The sequence below is a fragment of the Perca fluviatilis genome, chromosome 16, assembly GCF_010015445.1.
Source record: "Perca fluviatilis chromosome 16, GENO_Pfluv_1.0, whole genome shotgun sequence".
Taxonomy (NCBI): domain Eukaryota; kingdom Metazoa; phylum Chordata; class Actinopteri; order Perciformes; family Percidae; genus Perca; species Perca fluviatilis.
This window is the reverse complement of record NC_053127.1, coordinates 34,461,262-34,485,714: the sequence shown is the minus strand read 5'-3', so window position 1 is coordinate 34,485,714 and position 24,453 is coordinate 34,461,262. Positions and strand designations below refer to the sequence as shown.

Genomic DNA, 24,453 nt, shown 5'->3' with positions numbered 1-24,453 from the left:
CTTATTTTCCTGTGCTGGCAGAATTCTTGGAATATCATTAAACTATGATATTATCACTGGTATAGTTTATAGCTCCATGAAATGCTCTTAACATCTCATGCACAGTGTTGCCGTGCTGCTGGACCACTGGCTTAATGTGTTGTTGGAGGCAGTTGATCACGTGGTGATGTTAGGAAGCATGAACATGAAGAGAAATGAGCCTAAGTGCAGTTAAGCATGCCATTTAAGTGCGCAGTTGAGTGGCCATTACCTCTCGGGGATCTGTGTGTGCATACATGTGGAGTGGCAGTGGTATCCATGTTACGTGATATTGGGTACTGTAGGGCACGGTAGTGCAATAGAGTGAAACTGTATGAAGCAATTAAGCAATTATATATTTTCAGCATCATAGTTTTTAGCATCTTGTCAGCTTCTCTTTAAGACATGAAATTACTTCATGACTATGCTGTAGTATATGGTATAGTATAGGGGTGGCTGTGGGTCGGAGGTAGAGTGGTCGCCCCTCAACCGTAAGATTGGCGGTTGGATCCCAGGCTCCTCTGGTCACATGTCGTCTGTCTTTGAATTAGACACTGAACCCCAAGTTGCTCCCTGGAAGCTGTATGTAGCTGTCCACTGCTCCTAATTCTTATGATGGGTTCAATGAAGTAATCAAATTTCACTTCATTGTATGTGATGAATAAGTATATATTTTGTTTTGTTATTTTGGTTGTCACAATGCTGCCTTTCCACACTGTTGACTTGCACGACTGCTGGCGAAGCGACATGCAAAGGTCAACAGAAAGCATCCAGTGACAGGAGTAAGATTCATGACAAACGGCCAGCCAACTGTAATCTTTCTCTTTTTGTTTATTCACTAAGTCAGTCAGTCTCTCTGTCACTGTCTGTCTCTGTGATGTTCAGACTCACACACAATTCAGACTGTTATTTAAATGAGCCACAGTACTTTCATAATTCACATGAATCCACATGCTTTAGGATTAAGCTAGGAGATGCTGCATGCTAATGAACACACAAACTGGGAACATTGTTAAATGCAGAATCTATAATCTAATGTAAAAGATGGGTATGATAGATACTGGGTACTGAATTAAATATGTCAAGAGTGCTCAATAGCATGAATTTTTCTAAGAAGGCAAAATGTCTTACATTTGCTGTGCTGGAGAGAAATAAAACAGCTCTAATTCTGTAATGGGATTTTCTATTTTAATCTCCACATGATGAGGTTTTTGTTGTTTCCATGGGCTATAGAATAGAGAAGGAAGTTAACTGGGGCGACCATAAACAAACCAGAATTAAAGATCACAGAGAGAAATGTAAAGGCCATGAGTTTTGTCTTCTTTCATGTCCACGTATTAAAAGTTATTACTTATGTCAAATATCCCTGATCTGATTTAGATTCTTAGAATTTGACGTTTAAATGGACATTTTGACGTTTAAATGGAGCTTCTACGAGAAACGCTAGTAGTAGATAGATGCCAAAAATATAACAATAGTGTGACCTTAATAAATGTTACCAACAGTTAATTATTAATGCAGATTGATTGCAATTGGATATCATTAAAAGAGCCACAGGTGCTCAGTGATGCAGTACTAGAAATGGTAGGAAATAGAGGCATTAATGGCATAATTTACACTGAAAGCAATAGATTTTTTTTTATATAAAAACAAAAAAAGCATATCTTCAATTTCTCCTCTGTCAGCTCTAGCCACTGAACAGAAATAAGCAGAGAAATCAGGCCAATCACAAAAGCTGGTCAGTCTGACATCATACTGCCTGAGCTCATTACTATTCATGAGCTCGCCCAGTTGCGCTGGGTAAAGGATGCTGATAGCCAGGCTCTCATTGGCTAGCTGTTAGCCAATCAGATTCAAACAGCTTAGCTTGTTGAATATTAATGAGAACTGGCAGAAATAGAGCTGAGTCTTCCTGCAGGCTTTCTATACCACACTAGAATGGCTTGAAACAAGGTAACCAAGGCATTTTTTCCACAAAAAATGTTACAGAGTCCATGATAGAACTTCAGACATTACCACAAAGTAATGAAATATGTGTGGTAGGGCACTTTTAAGCACAAAGCTGTGCATTTGCATGGCTGATAAAAAAGACCTCATAGGGATCGACCAATACTGGTTTTTCAAGGCCGATAATCTCAAAGTCAAAATTAAGATTTTGGAATGTTACAACCTCCAACATAAAACTTTGTTTAAATGCTTTAAGTAGTTATTTAATAAATTAGAAACTTTGAACATAACACCCAGTAACAGAGAGTCAGATAGTGTTGTGGGGCGGGGGGGGGGACATGAAGTCAGACTCAGTGGTGAGTGAAACTGGAGCAGAGGGACAGACACAGAGCTGGAGCCGAGCCAAATTCATTAACTTTATCGGTTATCAGGCAAATAAAACGCTGATAGAGATAATCTGCAAACTGCCAAAAAATGGGCCGATAATCGGCCAGTGTCAATAATCGGTCCATCCCTACATTCATCAACCAAGGGTTCATACTTTAAATGAGTGTGAGAAAACTCTCTCCCTGTTTGTCCTGAGGGGAAAAAAAACACTTATTTAAAGGGGTGATAGAATGATTATATAGGGTATTTTAACTGTTCCTTAAGGTCTCCTAATAGGGTATGTAACATTGGTTGGGCTGAAAATTACCCGAATGCTATTTTATTAGGCCCTTAACTACCCTGTGAATATGGCTCTATTTGGAACAAGAGCTTTTCTTCCAAATATGGTATGCTCATTAATATTCCGAATGAGCTACGTGCTGATTGGTTTGAACAAACTACATAGAAACACATGGGAGACTCATATTTCAGACACTGCAAAGTTATACATTGTTTATCGGGATTACAAAATTCACTTCTGAAACTTTTTTATGCGAGAAATCAACTATGTAAAGCTCAAATATGGGCCGCTTTACGAAAATGGATGGCTAATTGCAACTTTTGTCCGACTGTGTGTCGGAGTTCAGCGCCGGTGCTGCCTGTGTTGCTGCCTCGCCGCCCGGCCTGCCTTCCTTCACAGACCCCGGCCTGCTATGAGGTACTTGGAGCTGGCAGCCCACTGCACTCCATACCCGTGCAAAGTCACTATCTCTTGGGCTAATGAAAACCAAATGCCCCTGCCCTGACAGAGCTCCAGGGCCTGCAACTCCCCTCTTCCTGCTAGCTAAATGACCGGTGTATGTGAGTGAGAGCGCGGTCAGCGAGCTTGTTACGCCAGCAATCTCTTACCACCGGTTTCATTTAATCTTTTAATGTGTGTAATTATAATGTGTGGAGTTATTTAAACAAACGATTGGGGAAATAAACGCCGCTTGTCCGCGAGTCCCATTGATAGAGCCTGCGGCTGGATGTAGATTTGTAGCTACAAATCACGGATAGTTAGCTTCATTTTCGGCATCATTCCAAGTATATTTACAGTTTGAATTTCGTCACGCCACGTATACAACATCTAGCTACATGTCTTATTAAGTTAACAACGGTGTCCGATTTCAAATTAATGAATATTTGTGAAGAGTAGGGCTTCCGTTAGCTGCAACTGTCCCTTCAATCCTAGCTACAAATCACGGATAGTTAGCTTCATTTTCGGCGTCATTCCGAGTATATTTACAGTTTGAATTTCGTCAGGCCACGTATACAACATCTAACTAAAGGTCTTATAAAGTTAACAACGGTGTCCGATTTTAAATTAATGCATATTTGTGAAGAGTAGGGCTTCCGTTAGCTGCAACTGTCCCTTCAATCCTAGCTACCTGTGTGGCTACAAATCACGGATAGTTAGCTTTATTTTTGGTCGTAATTCGAGTATATTTACAGTTTGAATTTCGTCACGCCACGTATACAACATCTAACTAAATGTCTTATAAAGTTAACAACGGTGTCCGATTTCAAATTAATGAATATTTGTGAAGAGTAGGGCTTCCGTTAGCTGCAACTGTCCCTTCAATCCTAGCTACCTGTGTAGCTAGCTACAAATCACAGTTAGCTTCATTTTTGGTCGTAATTCAAGTATATTTACAGTTTGAATTTCGTCACGCCACGTATACGACATCTAGCTAAATATCTCATAAAGCTAACAACGGTGTCTGATTTCAAGTTAATGAATATTTGTGAATTTCAGAGGAATTCTAAGAGGAGGCTAGCTAGCTCTCATTTATAGAGCTACATCCAGCAGCAGGCTCTATCAATGAGACTTGCGGACAAGCGGCGTTTATTTCCCCAATCGTTTGTTTAAATAACTCAACACATTATAATTACACACATTAAAAGATTAACTGAAACCTGTGGTAAGAGATTGCTGGCGTAACAAGCTCGCTGACCGCGCTTTCACTCACATACACCGGGCATTTAGCTAGCAGGAAGAGGGGAGTTGCAGGCCCTGGAGCTCTGTCAGGGCAGGAGCATTTAGTTGTCCATTAGCCCAAGAGACGGTGACTGCGCGGGTATGGAGTGCTGTGGGCTGCCAGTCATGACGGAGTTTCATGTACCTCACAGCAGGCCGGGGTCTGTGAAGGAAGGCAGGCCGGGCGGCGAGGCAGCTACACAGGCAGCACGGCGCTGAACTCCGACACACAGTCGGACAAAATTTGCAATTAGCCATCCATTTTCGTAAAGCAGCCCATATTTGACATTGACATAGTTGATTTCTCGCATAAAAAAGTTTCAGAAGTGAATTTTGTAATGGAATAGCAGAGATCTGCGTGACCTAGCTAGATTCAGAAGACTACCTGATCTCAGGTCAGTTGTGTAGCCTATGTAAATGTTGGGGTGTGACCGTTCTCTTAATACACCCATGGGCTGACAAAGGTTCCGGTTTTTGGGAGGTTGACGTCAACTTCCAGCTTTGTTGAGATTCGCCCGTTTTCAGCGGCAGTTTCAAAATATGAGATTTTCATAGTAAAGGGGTGTGAATGGGATTTTGAGCTTCTATGTATGTCCTATTTACCCACCGAACTGTCGTTATTCAACTATTTAAGGGTAAAATCGGTTTTGCATTCTATCACCCCTTTAAGCAAACCTTAAAAAGTTTATCCCTGGCATTGATTGCATTTGATTCCCCAAAAGGTTAATCTACAGTACTATAAAGAAGCAGCCAGTCCTATAGCGTCCAGTATAGTGGGGTGATGTAGCTAGTTGTGATGGAGACATGAGTGGACACGCTGAGTCTCTTGCTGATGACATGTGCTGTCACTGCACTGATGACCCAGCAAAGCGTCTCGTCTTTCACAGCGTCATGTCAGTCAGCCGCACAGCGGACAAACAGTCTCTACACTGCTATGACACTACACAACAGCACTGACATACATCTGTATGTGTATAGAAACTGCATACAGTGCAATAATCCTTCTAGCTCATGATGACGTCACATCACATGTAAAATAGGTTTCTGGCCTAGGAATTGTGACCATATTAGGTTATAAAATTCACATATCTTCAGTTATGTGCTCTCTCATCTTTGCACACAATATGATATACTACTTGATATGCATTACATTCTTTTTTTTATTCTAATTATTCACAGGAGAATGATTAGCCCTTTATTTTGTTATTGCCCTTGTTGGTTTGAGTTCTATTCATCTTGTGGGGACAAAATCAAAGGATGAATTTCAAAGGAATCTCTGTATGCATCCTTGAGAATCATCTTGTGAAGTGAGTCTCATTCATCAGGCTCATTGTTTACGTACTGTAAACTGAACTGCTGATGGATGCTCCGTCACGGCTCTCATGTTGTGCCCAAAAATCAGAGTTCCTCTCTTGGGAGTCCTGCCTTTAACCATCTGCTCTCTTTCTACAGGCCATCAGGAGAAAGCATTTTGCATGCACATTGGTTTCATTTCAGATTGCACAGTTTATGAATGCAATATTATTGACCTGACTGGAGGTCAAATTTCCAATACAGACTATGGAGCAGTGCTGCAGAGCCGTAACAGTGAAGAGGAAAGACGTCTTGAACTTGAAAGCTGATAGTTGACCTTACCATTGGTGTTGTTAAAATGTGAAGGTGATTTACCTTTGGCAGGCATTGATGGCACATTTCAACACAAGCTGCTGGCTGAATGAATCATAAGTGGTCTTTGTTATCTTAAGGCATATCTGCACAATAGAAACTCACTATGTCCACTCGTTTCCGCGTGTTCTCATCCCTCTCTCCTGTTAAACCTATTCAGCTATAACAACTGTATCAGAGTGCTGTGCAAGAGAGGGAAGTGTTTCTTGTGCCATTCAGCAAATGGAAGTCTGTTAAATTGTTGATGATACGGAGATCCGCAAGCTGGATACACTTGCTGGAAAGTAGGACAGTGGTGGGCCCAGGCGTCTGTCTATCACTAAAACCTATGTCTCCTCCTTTTCTCCCCCTCCCCTTCTCTCTCTGTCTCTCTTACAGGCCAGCCCTGCCCCGATAATCGTCAACACAGACACTTTGGAGTCAGCTCCTTATGTGAGTTTGAATTTCTGTGGATTCTTTAATGCTCCTATTAGTCTTTTCAGTAGAAGATCAATATCTCCAGCAGATTAAAGCACACTTCAGTAGGAGCACATTAATTAAAATAACTTAAATAAATAATCTCTTTTCCTCTCTGCTCTATTACTGAGTTTGACTTGACATAGTATGTTACATTACATGTCATTTAGCAGACACTTTTATCCAAATTGACTTACAATTGCTATATATCAGAGGTTGCACGCCTCTGGAGCAACTAGGAGTGAAGTGTCTTGTTCAGGGACACATTGGTTGAGGTACCGCAGTGAGAATTGAACCCAGATCTCCCACACCAAAGGCATGTGTCATATCCACTGCGCCATCACCACCCTATGTGTGGTGTGTTAGTCCATTTTGATTGTATAACTATCTTAGTAACAAATTAGGTTTCAGTTATTGATGTCTGTCATGACCAGCACAAGACTTTCTAAAAACCTTCTACTATTTGACGCTAAAACAAATGAATGAAGTTGTAGTGCAGTTGAAGAAATGGGCACAGGAGCATCTGCCTCGGGCACTTACAATTATTTTGCAAGCAGTCTTTTCTTCCTGCAAGACAACACTTTTATTTCAGGACTTTGCTCATGTGATAGAATCAAGATCATATATATATTTTACTGCTGTTGCTAATTTAGTCCTCATGTCTTGCCTGCTTCAATCACATGTTTATTATAATAACATCTGATGCTGCTCAAAAATGATGTCCAACTGGGAATATGATATGCAGTGTCTCATATGCTTGTGTGCTATTCCTGTATGAATGCATAATGACGGAAGTGCTCGCTGCTAATTAATCATCTCAGTGAGATACAGGATGAGACTGACTCTTCTGTAGCTAACCTCCATGTTGCAGAAATAGCAAATGTTGATTAACCATCACCTTAAATTGTTTCCCTTGAGGTAGCGCCTGCTTAGTACAGAAAGCACCACTGGCCATGGAAAACACCTGTCAGCCCCATTTTTTATTTCAGTATGTAGAGCTGGCCTTAGCATGTGAATGGAACACACCGGGCAGAGCAGCAGCTTGACGTAGTATGAAGAGAGAGAACGGTAGCGAGTGGAATGAAAGACTGGAAATCCACATAGGATAGGTTGGCAGGTGTGGTTGATGGGTCAAACAATACAGGACTTTCATCCAGGAGACCGGGGTTCATGTCCCGTTCTTGTCCCGCGTGTCACTGAAACGTACATTTTGTAACCCCACCCGCCATCTTTTCCTAAACCTAACTGTCCCGGTCTTGTGCCGCATGTCAGTCAGCACGTCCCGACCCAGAGCAGCAAAAAGTGACACCAAGAGTCCCGACCAAGTGACTAAATGACTAAATATGTAATATATAATATATGAATGTCTTGTCTCAATCTGTTTTCTGTTTCTTCAGGTCAACGGCACAGAAATTGAATATGAGTTTGAGGAAATCACTCTAGAGCGGGTGAGTATCTTACAGCTGTGCTATTCTATGGGAACATTGATCGGCACTGGGGTACAGTGAAATGGTCTCCTGAAGGCATTAAAATAAGATGCAAGGTAGTTATAGAGGGAAGTGGAAACACCCATGCTGCCTCAGGAGAGGATCTACACTCTGTGAACTGTATATATTATGAGGTACAATATGAAATGGATGTGGGAGGACTTTGCATTAATTCTCTTAGTATGAATTGTGTGTGACAAGTTAGGACTTTTATTGTCCCATATGAGCTTTTAGAACTGTTTTCATACCACTGTATGAAAGCAATGTCAATAATTAAACAGCATACATGTACTGCTAAAACTACATAACTCCTTACCTAAAATACCTTGTTTTAGTAACATCACGAAGGAATTCCCATGATCATAAATTTAACATGCCTTATTCGTAGCTAAAGCTAAAGTTAAATGGCTACTTTATGCAAATCAGGGGCGTCCAGCTCGACTCGTCGCCTCTGAAAAGTTTTTAAACTGACTGTTGTTTAATTAATTAAGACAGATTCAGCAACTGCATTGCTTATTTCTCGCAAAATGTTTTCAGAAACACTGAACTATTTTCACTGAACTATTTTCATAAAATAAGAGAAAGCCCTAGCCACCATGTTTTGAAATCCATCAGCAGACAGCCCCAAGTGAAGCGTTCGTCCAATCAGGTGCAGCCATCGTGGTTGTAGAAGGGCAGAGGCTGTATTCTTTGCTTGTCAGTGCTCAGTGAAGAGAAACTGATAACTGCTAGTGGCAAGTCCACTAGCAGTTATTTTCCCAATGCTGGGAAGCCGGGCGATCCCTGCCGTCAAAACACTTTGGTTAGAAGGTGATTTGACTTGAAAATGTATTTAATGCAGGTTTTTAACATAAAGGCAAACAGCATGATCCCCTTATTGGTAATAATTACAACCCTGTTTTATCCCTCACAACCCTATAAAACAATTTGTGTGCTAATGCAGATGTGGCATAGTTGGCATAATCTTCAAGTCACTGTTATGGAAATGTCGACCAAGTAGATACTAACAGGCACGGAGTAGAAGTTTTGACAGCTCCAATACAATCAGGAGCACAGACATAGCCAGACCAACAGCAAAGGTGAACGCCACAACCAACCAACAAGGAGAGCGCTGTTGATTTAATACAGTCAGTAGTCAGCCTCCATCCATACTCCAGGACCTCCATATTTATCGTCAGGCATCAGATAATGGCCCAAACCATCTTGTTTAGTCTCTGAGCATAGACAGGTCTTTTTCTGGTCCTCTCAAGTCGTCGCCCTGGAGAACAATGTTTTTTTCACTCAGGCAGCAAGGCCCTGCAGGGACACTCAGTGGGTTTTGTAATCAAGAGAAGTTGCTATTCCCATCAGTTAACAACGTAATCAAAGCTTGGCTTTCATTTTGTGAGTGGGCATCCAGGGGATTTTTATTTGCAGAGCTGACAAAGTGCAGCTCCTACTCAGAAAGACATGGTGTGATCCCGCTGCCTTATAAATACAATATTTCATGGATGTCATGATAATAAAGAGCCAGGTTAAGTCAGGAGAGAGGCGGGGATCTGGACTTACAGCAGAATGCCAGAGCCATTTTGTAATGGCAAACTGAAGACTTTACACCTCTGACCGCTTTGTAATCATACTGAGAGCAGTGACACTACAAAGCCATACTGTTAAATCATGCGTCAATATTTCATTGACATTTTTATTTTTTTTTTGAGATTATTTTTTGGGGCTTCTTCTCTTTATTAGACAGTGGATAGATATGAAAGGGGAGAGAGCTGGGGAATGACACGCAGCAAAGGGCAGCAGGTTGGATTCGAACCCTGCGCCGCTGCAGGACTCAGCCAACATGGGGCGAACGCTCTTACTGGGTGAGCTAGAGGCCGTCCCCTCACTGAATTTTAAAGAAATTGTTAACTGTGCTTTTCAATGGAATTAAAAGTCAACATTTAGAAAAGGATTGTATAATAAATTCATAATTTAAAGGCAATGATGCTTTTTAAGGCATTTTGTTGTTGTTTGCACAGTGCAACCAGTTTCTAGGAGATACGTTGAAAGAGTGTTGAGTAGCTCAACTGATTTGAAAAACTAGAAATTAATTAATTAAAAAGTAGAAAAAAAATACATCCACATATTTGTGTTGGAAAGGCAGCTTTACTTTAAAAAATCTTGAAAGACAGGAAGCCAGTGTAAAGACTTCAGAACTGGAGTGATGTGATCCACTTTCATAGTTTTAGTGAGGACTCGAGCAGCAGCGTTCTGAATCAACTGCAGCTGTCTGATTGATTTTTAGGGAGGTCTGTAAACACTGTTACAGTAGTCGAGACATAAGTCCTTTAACCCTTGATATATTCTTAAGGTGATAGTAGGCTGACTTTGTAACTGTCTTAAAACAACTCCATCGGTATTGTCTTTGTTTGATCAAAGAAAGTTCTGGCACACCCATCGGTGACATCAATCCACTTACTCAGTGCTTGTATTTTACCATAGTCCCCTGGTGATATGGTTATGTAAATGTGTGTGTTGTCTGCATAATTATGGTAACTTATTTTGTTGTTTTCCTTAATCTGAGCCAGTGGAAGCATGTAGATGTTAAACAGAAGAGGCCCCAGAATGGAGCCTTGGGGAACTCCGCATGTCATATTTGTCAGCTCAGCTGTGTAATCAAGTAGGATATAAACTAGTTTAGTACTATGCCCGAAAGTCCAACCCAGTTTTTCAATCGGGGTAGTAATATGTTATGGTCGACCGTTGATGAAGGGGTGCTCATTTGAAAGGGCTGTCGGACACAAAAGGTTGGGAACCACTGCCATATATAAATATTTAATAAATATGGCATAGTTAATTTGCAATGTGTGCACTTGCGTCAGCATTAACATTATTTTCAATGTAAAAGTAACAAACAATTGGCTGTTTCTTCATTGAAATTATAACAGCAGCAGGAATCATGTTTTCACTGACTTCTTTCCACGGCCACAGGGTAACTCAGGGTTGGGCTTTAGCATTGCCGGAGGCACAGATAATCCACACATCGGGGACGACCCTGGCATCTTCATTACCAAGATCATCCCTGGAGGAGCTGCAGCAGAGGATGGACGACTGAGGTCAGTCAATTATACTTCCCCACACAGGTTTTAAATAAGAGATAACTAGAAAAGTTTTCAGACCTGACAGGAAGGAAAAACGTGGAGAAACTTGCATGTCTCAAAAGGATGTCAGAAAAGAAATCTTCTTTAAGAGGATGACTGAAAGTTAATCTCTCTCCCCACTCACCACTCCATTGGGGAATGGATCTATCACAGCTTAATGCGCCACTACTGAACTGGATAATCTACCCTCAGAAATCTTTCATATGAAACATATATTATACAGTAGTATTATTGTTCTGTTGGTGTCTCATGTATTTTTAAGCATATTAAGGACAGTATAATGGCTCAGAGAAGGCTTGTGGAAACTCCCCTTGTCAGTTTTTCTTTCTCATGCCTCTTATTTATATAAATTCTGCAAACTCATTTTATCTATTAACAAATGATCAGTTCTTTTTTTTTTACTATTTTTGTCCATTAGCATGTATATTAACTATAATCAGAAATCACACAAATTAAACTTCTGTTTATTTAATCTCAAGAGTAACAAGAGCATTTGTTTTTTGTAGTTATACTTGAGTCTCTTTTCACTCCTTAATACGTGAACCTTTACGTCAAGTATAAAAAATGGAGAGCCACAGCTTGATTGACAACAGTTTGGCTTCACATAGTCTCGCATTGCCAGACCTTCCTCCACAGCGCTGCGGAGGAGGGTCTGGCTAGTCCACACAGCATTCTGGGATGGGAAAAAATTTCCTGCGGCACCGGAGCAATCCCGGAAGTGGAAAGTCGTGGATATAGACTAGGACATGGTAAACTCTCGACCCTAAGCAAACATTCACGCTGGACCTTAACGAGTCAATCCTAACTGTGACGAGGAGCAGCACAGCACATGGAGCTATCGGTCTGGAATAATCTACATTTTACAAACTTAAATGACATAAAATAAACAAGATAACGCTATCATTACAAGAACATGCTACATACATCGAACCCGAAAGAGAAAGATTTGCTACCGGTATTTATATCTGCGGGATCTGTGCACATTAGCTGATTGTAACAAAATAAATAAAAATCTTTAACTCCCACCCTCCCCTCTTTTTATTTTTTTATTTTCTTAAATAGCAGTGATGGATAATGCCGGTTTTGTTTTTAGGCCAGCTCCTGTTCTTTTTCCAAGCTGCAGCTCTGGAGCATTACTGTCAGATCACAGATGCTAGAGAGGAGCGTAATGCATGCACAGCGTCAATCTCCAGCAGATAGCAGAAGAAGCAGGCCGGGCATAAATCACACTTAGCCTAATTGATGGTCCCCCCTCCTACTGTAGGTGGGCATCAAGATTAATGCATTATGGATGGAGGGGAAGTCTAATCTCTGTGAGGAAGGAGGCCTGATAGGGATTTGGTTTTCACATTATAGAAGCCAGACACACTTTCTGTCGCTGCTCTGGGACACTGTAGCAGAGCACTAAGCATACTTAATGCACCGGCTCGGCTTAAGGGACTGCTTGGAGCATTTTTAGTGTTTCTCATAGAGTTTGTTGGTTTGGAGAGGTAAACGCATGGATGTAGTCAGGACTAAACCCACAATAACCCCACCATTTTATTTCTGAAAGATTTCTATTAACCTATATAATACACATTCTCAATTCATATTTACATTTTAAGCTCAGTTCTTCAGCGCTTTTCATTATTTTTCATTTATTGATCACCAACAAGAGTTCTTTGTTAACCTACTCAAACATTAACTAAAAGATAACAACTAAATAATGTATTTGTACTGTCTAAAGTATGTCAATTCTTATAGAAACAGAATTATTTTTTAAAGATTTAATGATAGAGATATTTTTCTGCTAGAAGATATTTAAGTACACAGATCTTTTTGCTCTGCTTCCCAATGGTGGAAGTGTGTGTGTGTGTGTGGGGTTTAGTTGTGTGTGTGTGTGTGTGTGTGTGTGTGTGTGTGTGTGTGTGTGTGTGTGTGTGTGTGTGTGTGTGTGTGTGTGTGTGTGTGTTTGTGTGCTGGGTCCCAGCTGGTCCCTATGAACACCCTCAGGAAAGTTGTGTCCTTGAGTGCCAGGGCATGGATGATTTGGTCAACACCTCAGGGGAATTCAAACTGAGCCGCTCGCTGACTCTGATGTTTACACACTTGTGTGCTCGCACTCATAGTCAAACCCACTCTGTCTCTCTGTCACACATCACAGACATACATAGACATGAAAAAGTGTATATAATATGCAATCTCAAACTCATGTATGAGCACCAGAGTCACCGCTGCAAAGTAAACATCTACTGCCAACAGCCACACACAGTCACCTCTGTCATGAAATGTGTGTGTGTGTGTGTGTGTGTGTGTGTGTGTGTGTGTGTGTGTGTGTGTGTGTGTGTGTGTGTGTGTGTGTGTGTGTGTGTGTGTGTGTGTGTGTGTTTGTGTGTGTTTGTGTGTGTGAGCAGCTCTGACTATGCTGTAAACATGATAGTGTGTATTCACAAACGTTACCACTTATTCAATTAAACCCATTCTGTGTTGATTTTTGTGTGTCTAAGTTGTTGTTTTCTAAGCATAGCATTGTTATTGTCAAACCTTTTAACACTCTCATATCTTTATTGCAATAGAACAGTTCTCAATCAAAAATGAGTCATGTGAATTCATAAAAGCTAAACTTTAGAAGTTTAGTTTGACTCGTAAAAAAGACTGCTGTTTCTGAAGAATGATATACTGTAGTGTGAGTGTAGCCTGGCTCCTAATTATTACCAATAATAATCATCACTAATCTACTCTGTTCCTCTTCCAGAGTGAACGACTGCATCCTGCGGGTGAATGATGCAGACGTGTCTGAAGTTTCTCACAGTAAGGCAGTAGAAGCCCTGAAGGTTGCAGGTTCTATTGTTCGGCTGTATGTGCGGCGCCGCAGGCCAATGCTGGAGACCGTCATCGAGATCAAACTCATCAAAGGACCAAAAGGTGGGCTCAGACACACACACACACACACACACACACACAGTCACACAGATTGATTGTCACATTGATTTAATTCAATCACATTATGATTTCATTTCACTGGTCACTTTTATGGCGGCTTTTTTTTTAATTGGTTTTTTTTTTTTTTTTTTTTTTTTTTTTTTGGTGTTTTGTTTTTTTTTTTCCCTGGCTCAATAAAAGACAATATTGGTACATAATGGTGCAGGGGGAGACAGTATTGCTTTGCGTTGGGCAGAAAGCTTTAAAATGTTTAAATATTTAGACAAACTTCTGGTTAAATTGAATATTTAGATAAATATGCTGTATATCTTGATACATGATCATCACATAATGTGGGTGTCTCTGATGCCTAACATGAATCACTCATGCACACAACCCAGAAACTAACCAACTACTTTCATATATGCAAACACAAACACACACACACACACACACACACACACACACACACACACACACACACACACACACACACAGGGCTTGGCTTCAGTATTGCAGGTGGAGTTGGAAACCAGCACATTCCTGGAGACAACAGCATATACGTCACCAAGATCATTGATGGTGGGGCAGCACAGAAGGATGGCCGGCTACAAGTAGGAGACAGGCTAATAATGGTGTGTACACACTGGAGTTCCATTTTAAGAGCTTGCACCTTGCAGAAGGATATTTCATGAAATAGATGTTATTACAAGTATATATTTCCCATACTATTAAACATGAAAATACAGTACATCTTTAATGAACCTTAGTGGAAACATTGAATATTGAACACATTAGAGTAACTAGAAAGATGTAAAGCTCTCTCCATTGTTAAGTAACCTAATACAACAATCTGGGAAAATCATGACCTTTGTGTTAGCATTGTGGTCATTTTGGTGCTGTAGTGATGTAGTGGTGTTGCAGAATTGGGTCAAATATACTGTACCTGCTTTTACTGGTCACTTAGTAGATAAAAATATATTTATTATTTAGGGCAGTGGCAATAGTGTGAAGGTGTTTATCTGTGTGAAGGGATTTGAACGTCTTCATATTATTTTATTTATAAATATACTGTATATAATCATATGTTTACAAATGTCATGATCATCATAACTGGACCATAGACTGTATAAATAGTGGACATAGCAGCATTGACCACCCAGTGGTTTGTGGACTGACGTTTTGAAGCCTTGAGTTTGCGGTAACACGTTATAATAACCATCATTAATAAATGGTAAATTGATAGTTAATTAAACTTTAGTTAATAGTTATTTTGCTGTTAAGTAACAATAAAATGATAGTTTAATTAGCTGTCAATCTACTATTTATTAGCGATGATTATTACAAAGTGTTAAGTTACCTGCTAACGCTGGCGTTAGCTTGGTTGGCGTTAGCATGGTTGGCAGAACGCTGAACAAGACATTTTTTAGGCGACCAAAATGTTCCAATTAACTTTTGATGAAGTGTAAACACACAGCGAGAGGGTCCGAGTTTAAGATGAAAACACGACAACCAAATACAAGTTCTATTTTAATGTCCACAGTGTTAGCATGGTTAGCATTGCTAGGCCTCTGTCCTGATCGTCCACTGCTCAGGCTATCATGTTTTTTTGGGGGTGTATTTTGCTTTTGATGTGCTGACAAATGATAACAAGGGGTTGGGGAATGTTACTCAGTAAGTGAGACTCTTTCATGACGTCACACTGATCCTGCTGCTGAGTTTTATAAATAACCTATTTAGCATCTTTATCATGTTAATACAATGGCTGTTATTATGTAGACAGATATCCATGAGACTAATGGTGATTCCATGAATCAGGTTACACTGTGTACACTACATTAACCAGCAGTGTATCAATCACACTGAAATTCTGCAGCTTCAGTCTAAATGATAATTAAGTGAAATGAGTCCATGGCACACATTTTGAAAGGCAACATAGTGGCTCAGTAGTATAGCAGCAAGCCTTCTCTTGAGGAGGGCATTGCTCTTGCTTAACTAGTGCTTAATTTAATTATCTTCCTACTGTCGTGTTGTCACCCGAACACCATCTGTCATAATCCAGTGTCCTGGAGGAAGGGAGCGCGCTGGTCTGATCTTAACTGAGCAGTCAGAAAACTCTATAACTGCTGATTGAACAAACAAGGACTTTGTCTGTCTGGACAGGTGAACAACTACAGTCTGGAGGAAGTGTCTCATGAAGAGGCTGTGGCCATTTTGAAGAACACATCGGACGTGGTCTACCTAAAGGTGGGAAAGCCCACCAATGTCTACCTATCAGATCCCTATGGGCCTCCTGATATCACACACTGTAAGTCTTCTCCTCTTGTATTTGAACTGTTTATTCATCAGCTGTTAGAAAAGTGTAACCAGACTTACTAACTCAGAATTACTTAGTAAATGTAAAAGTGTGTCATGTGTAATGTGAGATTTGTGGGCACTGAGAGCATGACTGTGAATCACATATATTTCACAAATTACACAAAACCTTTACAAGTTAAAGCTGCATTCATTGAATTTTGGCACGCACAACCCTGACATATAATCACCAAAACAACGAGCTAAAAGAGGTGGTAACACTTTACTTGAAGGTATCTACATAAGAGTGACATGACATTGACTACGTTTACAAGCTGTCAATTTTCGGGTTATGGTCGGGTTAAGGTCACTATTCGGGTTTCTGAAACATTCGGAATAACCCGTTTACATGCGTGAGCAGAGAGAGTTACTCCTACATGGCATTTGTAATCAATTGGCAATATCCCGACGTAAATGGCGACGCACGGTTAGCGTCTGGACGTAGCCTACAGACAACCTTAAGACGCGATAACTTTTCGGTCCCCTTCTTATAAATCTCACTATCTCGGTACTTTCTGCCGTCAACAAAAGACATTATATTCATGGTTTTCACCGCACTAATAAAGAAATTGGTTTCCTCCTCGCTCCAAAAGTGTGGTGCTGTGCTGCGTCTCGCCATGTTTACCTCTACTTCTTGTTTACTTCCGGTATACTGCACGCAGGTTTTCTGCATTGACATATATATAACTATATTATTATAGTATATAATTATTATTATAACTGTTTTCTGGCGCATACAAGAAGTTACTCTACTCAAAAGACCAAGATTCCTTGCGAATAGAACATGCGCAGAACACAAATCAATGTTCCTTTTGATGGGGATATGCCGATACGCGTTTACATGACCAAAATTTCGGGTTAGAAAAGGTGTAACCCAGGTAGCATATTCGGGTTTTTAAAAACCGGAATATGAGCATATTCGGGTTTTTGCCGGTGTTTACATGGCCGTGCGCGACCGGGTTATTGCTAATATTCCGGTTTTGAACGGGTTATTGGCTGCATGTAAACGTAGTCACTGTCATGAACACATGACACTGTCATGACACAGTCATGACACATGAACTCTTACCCTAACCCTAACCATAACCATAACCATAACTATAATTATAACTTGTCATGACAAAAACCGAATGACACTTAATAAAAGAAGTGTTATGTCATAAACGTTTATGACTTGTTTATAATGTTTATGCCACGTTCATGACAGTGTCATGTCACTGTTATGTAGATACCTTCAAGTAAAGTGTAACCAAAGAGGCCAAAGAGCTGCAGAATCAGGTGACACGTAACCTCTTTAATTTGCCATCTGGGCTTGTTATACATTTTCCTATGAGCATATACAATTCCAACGTTATTCAATCTCTAACTTGAACTTAAATAGTAACTACTTTGTTCAACCTGGACCCTATGTTCCTATGTTTTTGTGGCAAGGGGACTGATGGGAACAACAATCTTTGAAACTGGTCCAGTATTAAGAGAGATCGCTGCAGTTGGCAGCGGTGAAACATGCTACAATGTAAGTTAATAGTGTGATATTGTCCAGCTTGTATTTACCTTCACAAAAGGGCTCGTTTTGCCGCTGACAGGCTCAAATTAATATTCTAAGTGTCTGACAAAATAAAACTATGAAAAGCCGTTTTGGGTTGTCTTTCCACTTTTCCAACCATCACAACTCTAGTTTTGGTTGAAATAAACACATAGATTTACATGTGAAAATATGTTGGCTCTATACACGCTAAAGTATTTTAAGCTATAAGTAAGTAACTATAAGTATAAGCTTTTTTAAATGGAGTCTGGTGAGTTTAGCACTAGCAACTTCAGAGCTGTTTCTGGTTAAACAGAAAGGTCTCAAAGAGGTTTTAAAGGTCTATCTCTGAAGAAATCCTTTCCATAATGTTGTCAGACACTTCGAATATTAATCTGAGTCTGTCAGCGGCAAAACAAGCACTTTAATGAAGGTAAATACAGCTGGACAACTGCCCTATTAACTTACATTGTAGCTTGTTTCTCCGATGCTGACTGCAGCGATCTCTCTTAATACTGGACCAATGTCAGAGATTGTTGTTCCATCAGTCACTTAGACACAAAAACATGGGAAATAAATAAATAATAAATTTGTCTCTGGAAAAGCGGTTCATAACACTCACTTTAACATTTATTGTATAGGTACACTTACAAAATGAATTTGAAGCTGTACAGTGGGGCCACTGCTTGTTTTTTGTTGTTGGAGAGATTGTTTCTAAAAGTATATTTTTATGTTAAAGGAAACTTCTACATTTTATAAATGTTTTGCATTTTCACACCACTCCAAAGAAACAGTACTGTAGTCCGAGTTTAACCCCCAAATGTCTGTATTGTTGAAACAAATTAGAAATACTAAGTCTGCAGGAATACTTTCTTGGCATCATGGAAATGTTTCAGCTAGCTGTCTCTGTTTTTACTTTCTCTCACTCTTCTTCCTCAGCTTTCTCTCCAGCCCTGGAAAATCATATCTCTTCCCCCGTCAATAGTGGCACTCTGGAGTACAAGTCTGGTCTCCCTCCCATCTCCCCCGGGAGTTATTCCCCCCTCCCTAAGCACTTACTTGGGGAAGAGGATATAAACAGGTTGGATGGTTTTTCCTTCTTACGGTAATTACCTCTCTTCCTACCAGACTACTAGAACTACAGGTAGAGGATTTGCCCACCCCGCTCCTCCTGTCTCCCCCTGGTCCTGACTGATCTGTGTCTGTGTTATAAATCAAAAAGGCATCAAAACTCCATGGAGTTATGATGCCATTTTAAAGCACCCCTTGTTTCTCTGTGTTTGGCTCACTTGTTTTGTTGTTTAAAAAAAAAAAATAGTTTCCCCTGCTGTGTTTTTCAAAGATAGCCTAAAGAGTTCTGGTACGATTAAGGTGGGTCCCTTGATCCTTAATCAAGATCTTCAACACTACATTCTGATCACAGTTACTGAAACAAATAAAGTGTTCCCAGAAAACGCTATTTGAAAACTACTGGTCTGCTGTAGTCTTGTGTTTGTGTCTGAATGTCTCTTTTTATGATTTCTTTGTGGACAATGTGTTGTTTAGTGCCATTGTGACGCATGCCTGGAAACCATTGGAGCATCAAGCAGTTGCTTGGTAATTAAACACAACAAAGCTATGGGACTTTGCTTGTTGTTGGTGCTGGTGGTACACGCCGTGGCTTCGAAAGGCTTTGGTAATGTTGGTCATCAGTGGAAATGATAGTAAAGGTTGCCTCAGGTCCAGCAGCAGTACCATCACTGCACAATGACAGGTTGAATTGTGAAGTGTAGAGAAAGTCGTGATAGAAAACAGTGTGTCTGTCTATCTTGCCTGTTTCTATGGTATTGATGTGGCATCAGTGGCAGAGACAGATGTTGCCTTGCTGTTTCATCAATGCTTTGTTTTGCGTTTTCCAGAGATCAGCTGAGTGTTTTGGGTTGTTTAAAAAACAAGCATAAAAATCAGGATGTGTCATTTTAGCTGACTCATCGCACATACCCATTGTTGGAGGATTTGTCATATCAGCAGCTGATATGACAAATCCGTTGTCACATCTGTAAAGATAAGCTACGCTCAATTAATAGGCTTGCTACAACTGCCATTCTCTTGAGGCAGAAAAAAAAAAAAAAAAGCTATTAACCAACTGCAAAAAATCAGCTGTGGGGAATTCAAACCTACGCCAGAACATTTTACAACATGTAGGAGAGCCATGTAGTGTCCAACCCAACACGGTGCTACAAATACTTACCATTAAATAAAATAGAAATGGCATGACATTTTAGTGACATATTTTTCACATTTTTAGTTCTTCCCTCCTCTATGACTGCTGCTCTCAGTCCAAACACAAGAAAGCTGAACATGTCTCACCAGAGTGAGTCACAGCCAAACATTAGCAGCTCCCCACCTCAGCTGACCCAACACCTAATCCCATAACAAGCTGCCACAAGGCTCTAAACCAAATAGGCCAAATTTCCTATGAAGTCATATCTAAGAGTAAAGCTTGTGTCTTTCTGCTCAGAGGTGGATGGTCCCCTGCTGCTTATTAAACATAAGGTTTGGTCTGAGGTTTGGTTATATGTTACTGTATTTGAAGAACGATGGACGAAAGCAGATTTTTCGGCAGCACAACAAGGACTAGTGGTGGATGTCACAGTGACCAATTGATACACTCCATAATGCTCTTCTGTTAGATTAGATCATTGTTGCGTGCTGTGGCAAGAATGACGCTAAATGAAGATCAGGGTGGAGGAATATTGCAGCAGAGTGGTAACATGGCTAGCTGAAGGACCCATGTGTTAAGCTTTGTTGAATAAGGATTAGTCCTCCATTGTCTTTGGATTTAAGAGGTTTAGTATTTGCTCTTGGTCCAAGGTGCTTGAGATTACCTTGCTGACCTAAAGTGAAGCACTCTAACAGTAGCTCTGTGCACACAGGATACTACAAAGCCAAGTGGATCCTCACATTCTGTAATAACTGATAATGCATGTCCAGTAGCTTCATTCATTTCATCACTGATTGGGAAAGTAAAAAAAGATCCTTACAAGCTGAATTCTAAATGTCAGTGTTTTGAATATTGATATTGCTTTTTGGCCAAGTGAGAGACTAGGGGATGAACCCTTCTGCTTTATTAGCAAGAGCAGAAAGTTGTTCTGGCAACTACTACAGCAACTTACCCACATATCCTGTACTCATAATGATTTGTAGCCACGCAGCTCATGTACTACAGAAAATGGTAGAGTGGTAGTTTTTTTAGGGTTTTCAGATTTTTAGAAATCACTGCCAGTTAGAAATTCATAATCACAATAAAATGATTACTCCATTCATGACTTAGTAATATGCCTTCATTTTATGGCTGTTATAGGGTGTGAAGTCCAAATATTAAGCAATGTATTGCTGTCCAAATTCTTGTAAAAAGAGCAATGCACAGCAGCCTTCCAGACTCTAAATGGCACCTACAGATCCTTACAGGGTCGCTGCGTTTGGGTCTGATCTGGACTGACTGGCTGCCTCAACTCAGCTCATTTCAGTATGAATGATTCAGCAGGAGAAACCAAGCCAACTGTCCAGACCTCTCTGGCTTCTGCATCTCACCAGCGGGCCCCTATTGAGACTCAGTACAAGTACCGAAACTATTTGGATCTCGGCATGTTTTTGACCACTTGCTCTAATTAAATATAAGACATTATTTACATCTCTGACCTTTGGCATGCATTAAGCTTCAAGCCTGCATGCAGAGTACCCACTCCTCAGACTGAAGAAAAACACTACGCTAGCAGATCAAGTGGCCTAATTTTATTTGGTGTCCTAAGACATTCACACTCAAATTTCCTTTGATAGCACTGCCATGTTGGTCAGTCATGTCGAAATATGATTAGTGAAACACCCTTGCCTGAAGGCACCAGATGCAGTGGAGGGTAAATCCACCCAAACTCTCTTTAGCGCTTTATTTTAGGCTTTATAAGTGTCATATATTTCTTGAGATGCTTAAATGTAAGAAGGCCTGGAGTGTGTGATTTAGCGGTTGTTATGACGATTGCAGATAGCTGCAGGTTTACATTTGCTTCTTCAGCCACAGTCTGCCATAAGTTTCTAGGCAAGACCTACGGTATGTCCGCCTCTTGTAATCTGTATGAATGCCAGCCTCACATCAACAGACTACACACGTACACACATTATGCATAAATGACTCCTTACCAAACGCACATACTGTACTGTATGCTCCAGTTAACACGTGAATCCACATCAGTTCACCAACAGCAGACACTGAGTGTTCACTGAATGTTTAAACAGTGATATGGATTGGCAGTGTGTCTGCAGCAGATTAGCACTGCCTGTCCATGCAGGCACACTGTTGATGAGCTAACATGTTAAGTGATGATGTTGAAGAATCCCTGACATGGACGTTGACTTCAGTACTTTCAAGGACATTTGAAGGCTTTTACTGTTTCCTGCGGTCTCATTTTGTTCTGTGTGGCATGCCCCAGAGTGTGTTCTTCATCAGTGTCGCAATGAATGGAAAAATCAACTGTGTGAATTTAAATAGCAACATTACAGCATTTTATGATAAAAGATGATTATCAATGGTTTGTTATGAAAAGTTTACTTTTTCCACCCTATTAGAAATCCCTCGCTAGATGACGGGGAGGGTCACAGGTTTGATTCCCAGCACTTCCAGTTGAGGTGAGCTATTTAGCGTGCTCAGGCACCTACTGCATGCCCTCGCATGTTCGTCATTGCATGTTTTTATTTGTGTCCAAGGAATTGTTGGAAATAGAAATTACATCAGGACACTTGTTTAAGCATGTGCCCCTTTTCATTAGGATATGGATGCCTGACAAAACATTCTAAAGTACAGTACTGTTGAATGTTTCTCCTCAAAGATAACCTTTCTGTTATCTAAAAAATATATCAACGACTTAAAAAATGTTACCATGCATGATAATGTTGTGCAAAAGAGATTATTCCCTTCTAATTCTAACACATTAAGGCGAGAATATAATATTTGAAAAAAGAAATAAAAAAATCTGTATTTTTTTAAGTGAAGATAAACTACCTTGCCAAATCAGAATACTGTATCAATAATCACAGCTGTGCCATAGTAGTCATATCTCTTTATCCAGTGTATTTAAGAGCTCTTGGATCAGCTTGCTGCATACATTTTCATAACACAAATTAATTTCCTTATAACTATAAATCATTTACAGGTATACTAAGCAGCATTTTCCTGAAAAAACATAGACTAATAGAAAAGTAATCCCTCTCAATCATCACTTCTGACCCACTAGAAGTGTGTGCTGGTGTCTGTATCTGTAAAGACCCTGCCCTCTGCCTGGATCTCTCTTTTCTTCTTCTTTGTTGAGTGTGGGACGTTTATGGGCGTCAGCAAAGAGCCTTTGGGCCCCACTTGGGTGTTTAACCCCCAGCCAATAGCAGAGTGTTTGTGCTGTGTCTGTTTGACACACACACACAACACACACATGCAGCGACAGGATGAAGCTCTTCATTCACACAAAACCTGACAGTGCTGCATCTTCCCCAATTTACGGCTTTGTTCTTGCCAGCGCCCCCCCCTCCTCTCTCTCTCTCTCTCTCTCTCTCTCTCTCTCTCTCTCTCTCTCAAACCCTTTTACTCAGCCTGTTCAAGGCGGAACTGTTGCGCCCTTAAGCCGCCTAGCCATCTGTGTAGAGTTACAAGTTACAAAGACAGAACGGGGGCACAGTTGTTGCGCCTTTAAGCCGGCAGCGGAGGTAGTCACAGAGCCGTAACAGCACCGAACCGACGTCGGTGTGAAAGGGACAGCCGGCATGGCGGGACTACATCAAGTACGATGCGTGAGTCGACCCACAGGACGGTCAAAAAGTGACAAAACAGCGTTCTCAGTTGCTCTCTCAAACACACACATACAGGCACGGGGGCCGCAGCCATCTCTGTCCTCTGTGCTACTTTAATGCATGAAGTTGGCGGGTCAGGTTTGCGTGGTTGATTAACGGTGCAGACTGGCTCACACACGCTAGATGCCGCTGCTGTTGTGTTGCACATCACGCCTCTTTTGCTTCGGAATGCCAACATGCTATGTGAAATCACACACATTATGCCGCCTCGGATTGGTTCTGTGTGAATAAAGCAGAGCAGACCTTTACTGCGGCGCTGTGGTGGAATCTCTCTCTCTCTCTCTCTCTCTCTCTCTCTCTCTCTCTCTCCCTAGTAAGATAGGGGAGGTTTTCTCCAAACAAATGTTCATCCTTGGGTTCAGGTACAGTAAGTTTGCTAAACATAAATGCCAGATGTTAAACTTCACTTTGGGCCAATCACAGATGGCTGTGTATGTGAGCAGGAAGAGGAAGGTGGTTGTCCCTTTTATATTGACGTGAATCTACTGTTTACTTGGATGGTGTAAGCCAGAATCAGGACTGACTTTAACTATTATAAAGAGATGAAGGATGTGGATCAGTTCAGTGTGATCTTGGCCCATGGTGATGTGTTGTGCTCTGTTGAAGGAGACCAACTCATCTTTTCTCAGGAGGGGATGTCATTTATTTAAGTGTATATGTATGTATTTATTGTTTTGAAAAGAGATTATTTTGTAAATAACGAGTTGGAAC

At 40.6% G+C, this 24,453-nt stretch overlaps 1 protein-coding gene across 35 annotated transcripts in view; it reads left to right on the top strand.

The window, feature by feature from the left end:
• The window catches only part of dlg2 (discs, large homolog 2 (Drosophila)), a 245,639-nt gene that overhangs the window by 184,101 nt on the left and 37,085 nt on the right, over nucleotides 1-24,453 (top strand). For 29 of the 35 annotated variants that reach the window (XM_039778365.1, XM_039778362.1, XM_039778358.1 and 26 more), the window contains 8 exons: nucleotides 6,395-6,448; nucleotides 7,870-7,920; nucleotides 10,918-11,042; nucleotides 13,822-13,991; nucleotides 14,487-14,623; nucleotides 16,152-16,296; nucleotides 18,808-18,973; nucleotides 22,471-22,530. In XM_039778365.1, coding sequence (XP_039634299.1) covers nucleotides 6,395-6,448; nucleotides 7,870-7,920; nucleotides 10,918-11,042; nucleotides 13,822-13,991; nucleotides 14,487-14,623; nucleotides 16,152-16,296; nucleotides 18,808-18,973; nucleotides 22,471-22,530 — 908 coding nt within the window. The remainder of the gene's footprint in view (nucleotides 1-6,394; nucleotides 6,449-7,869; nucleotides 7,921-10,917; nucleotides 11,043-13,821; nucleotides 13,992-14,486; nucleotides 14,624-16,151; nucleotides 16,297-18,807; nucleotides 18,974-22,470; nucleotides 22,531-24,453) is intronic. The other 6 variants (XM_039778375.1, XM_039778371.1, XM_039778373.1 and 3 more) reach the window with 3 other exon arrangements.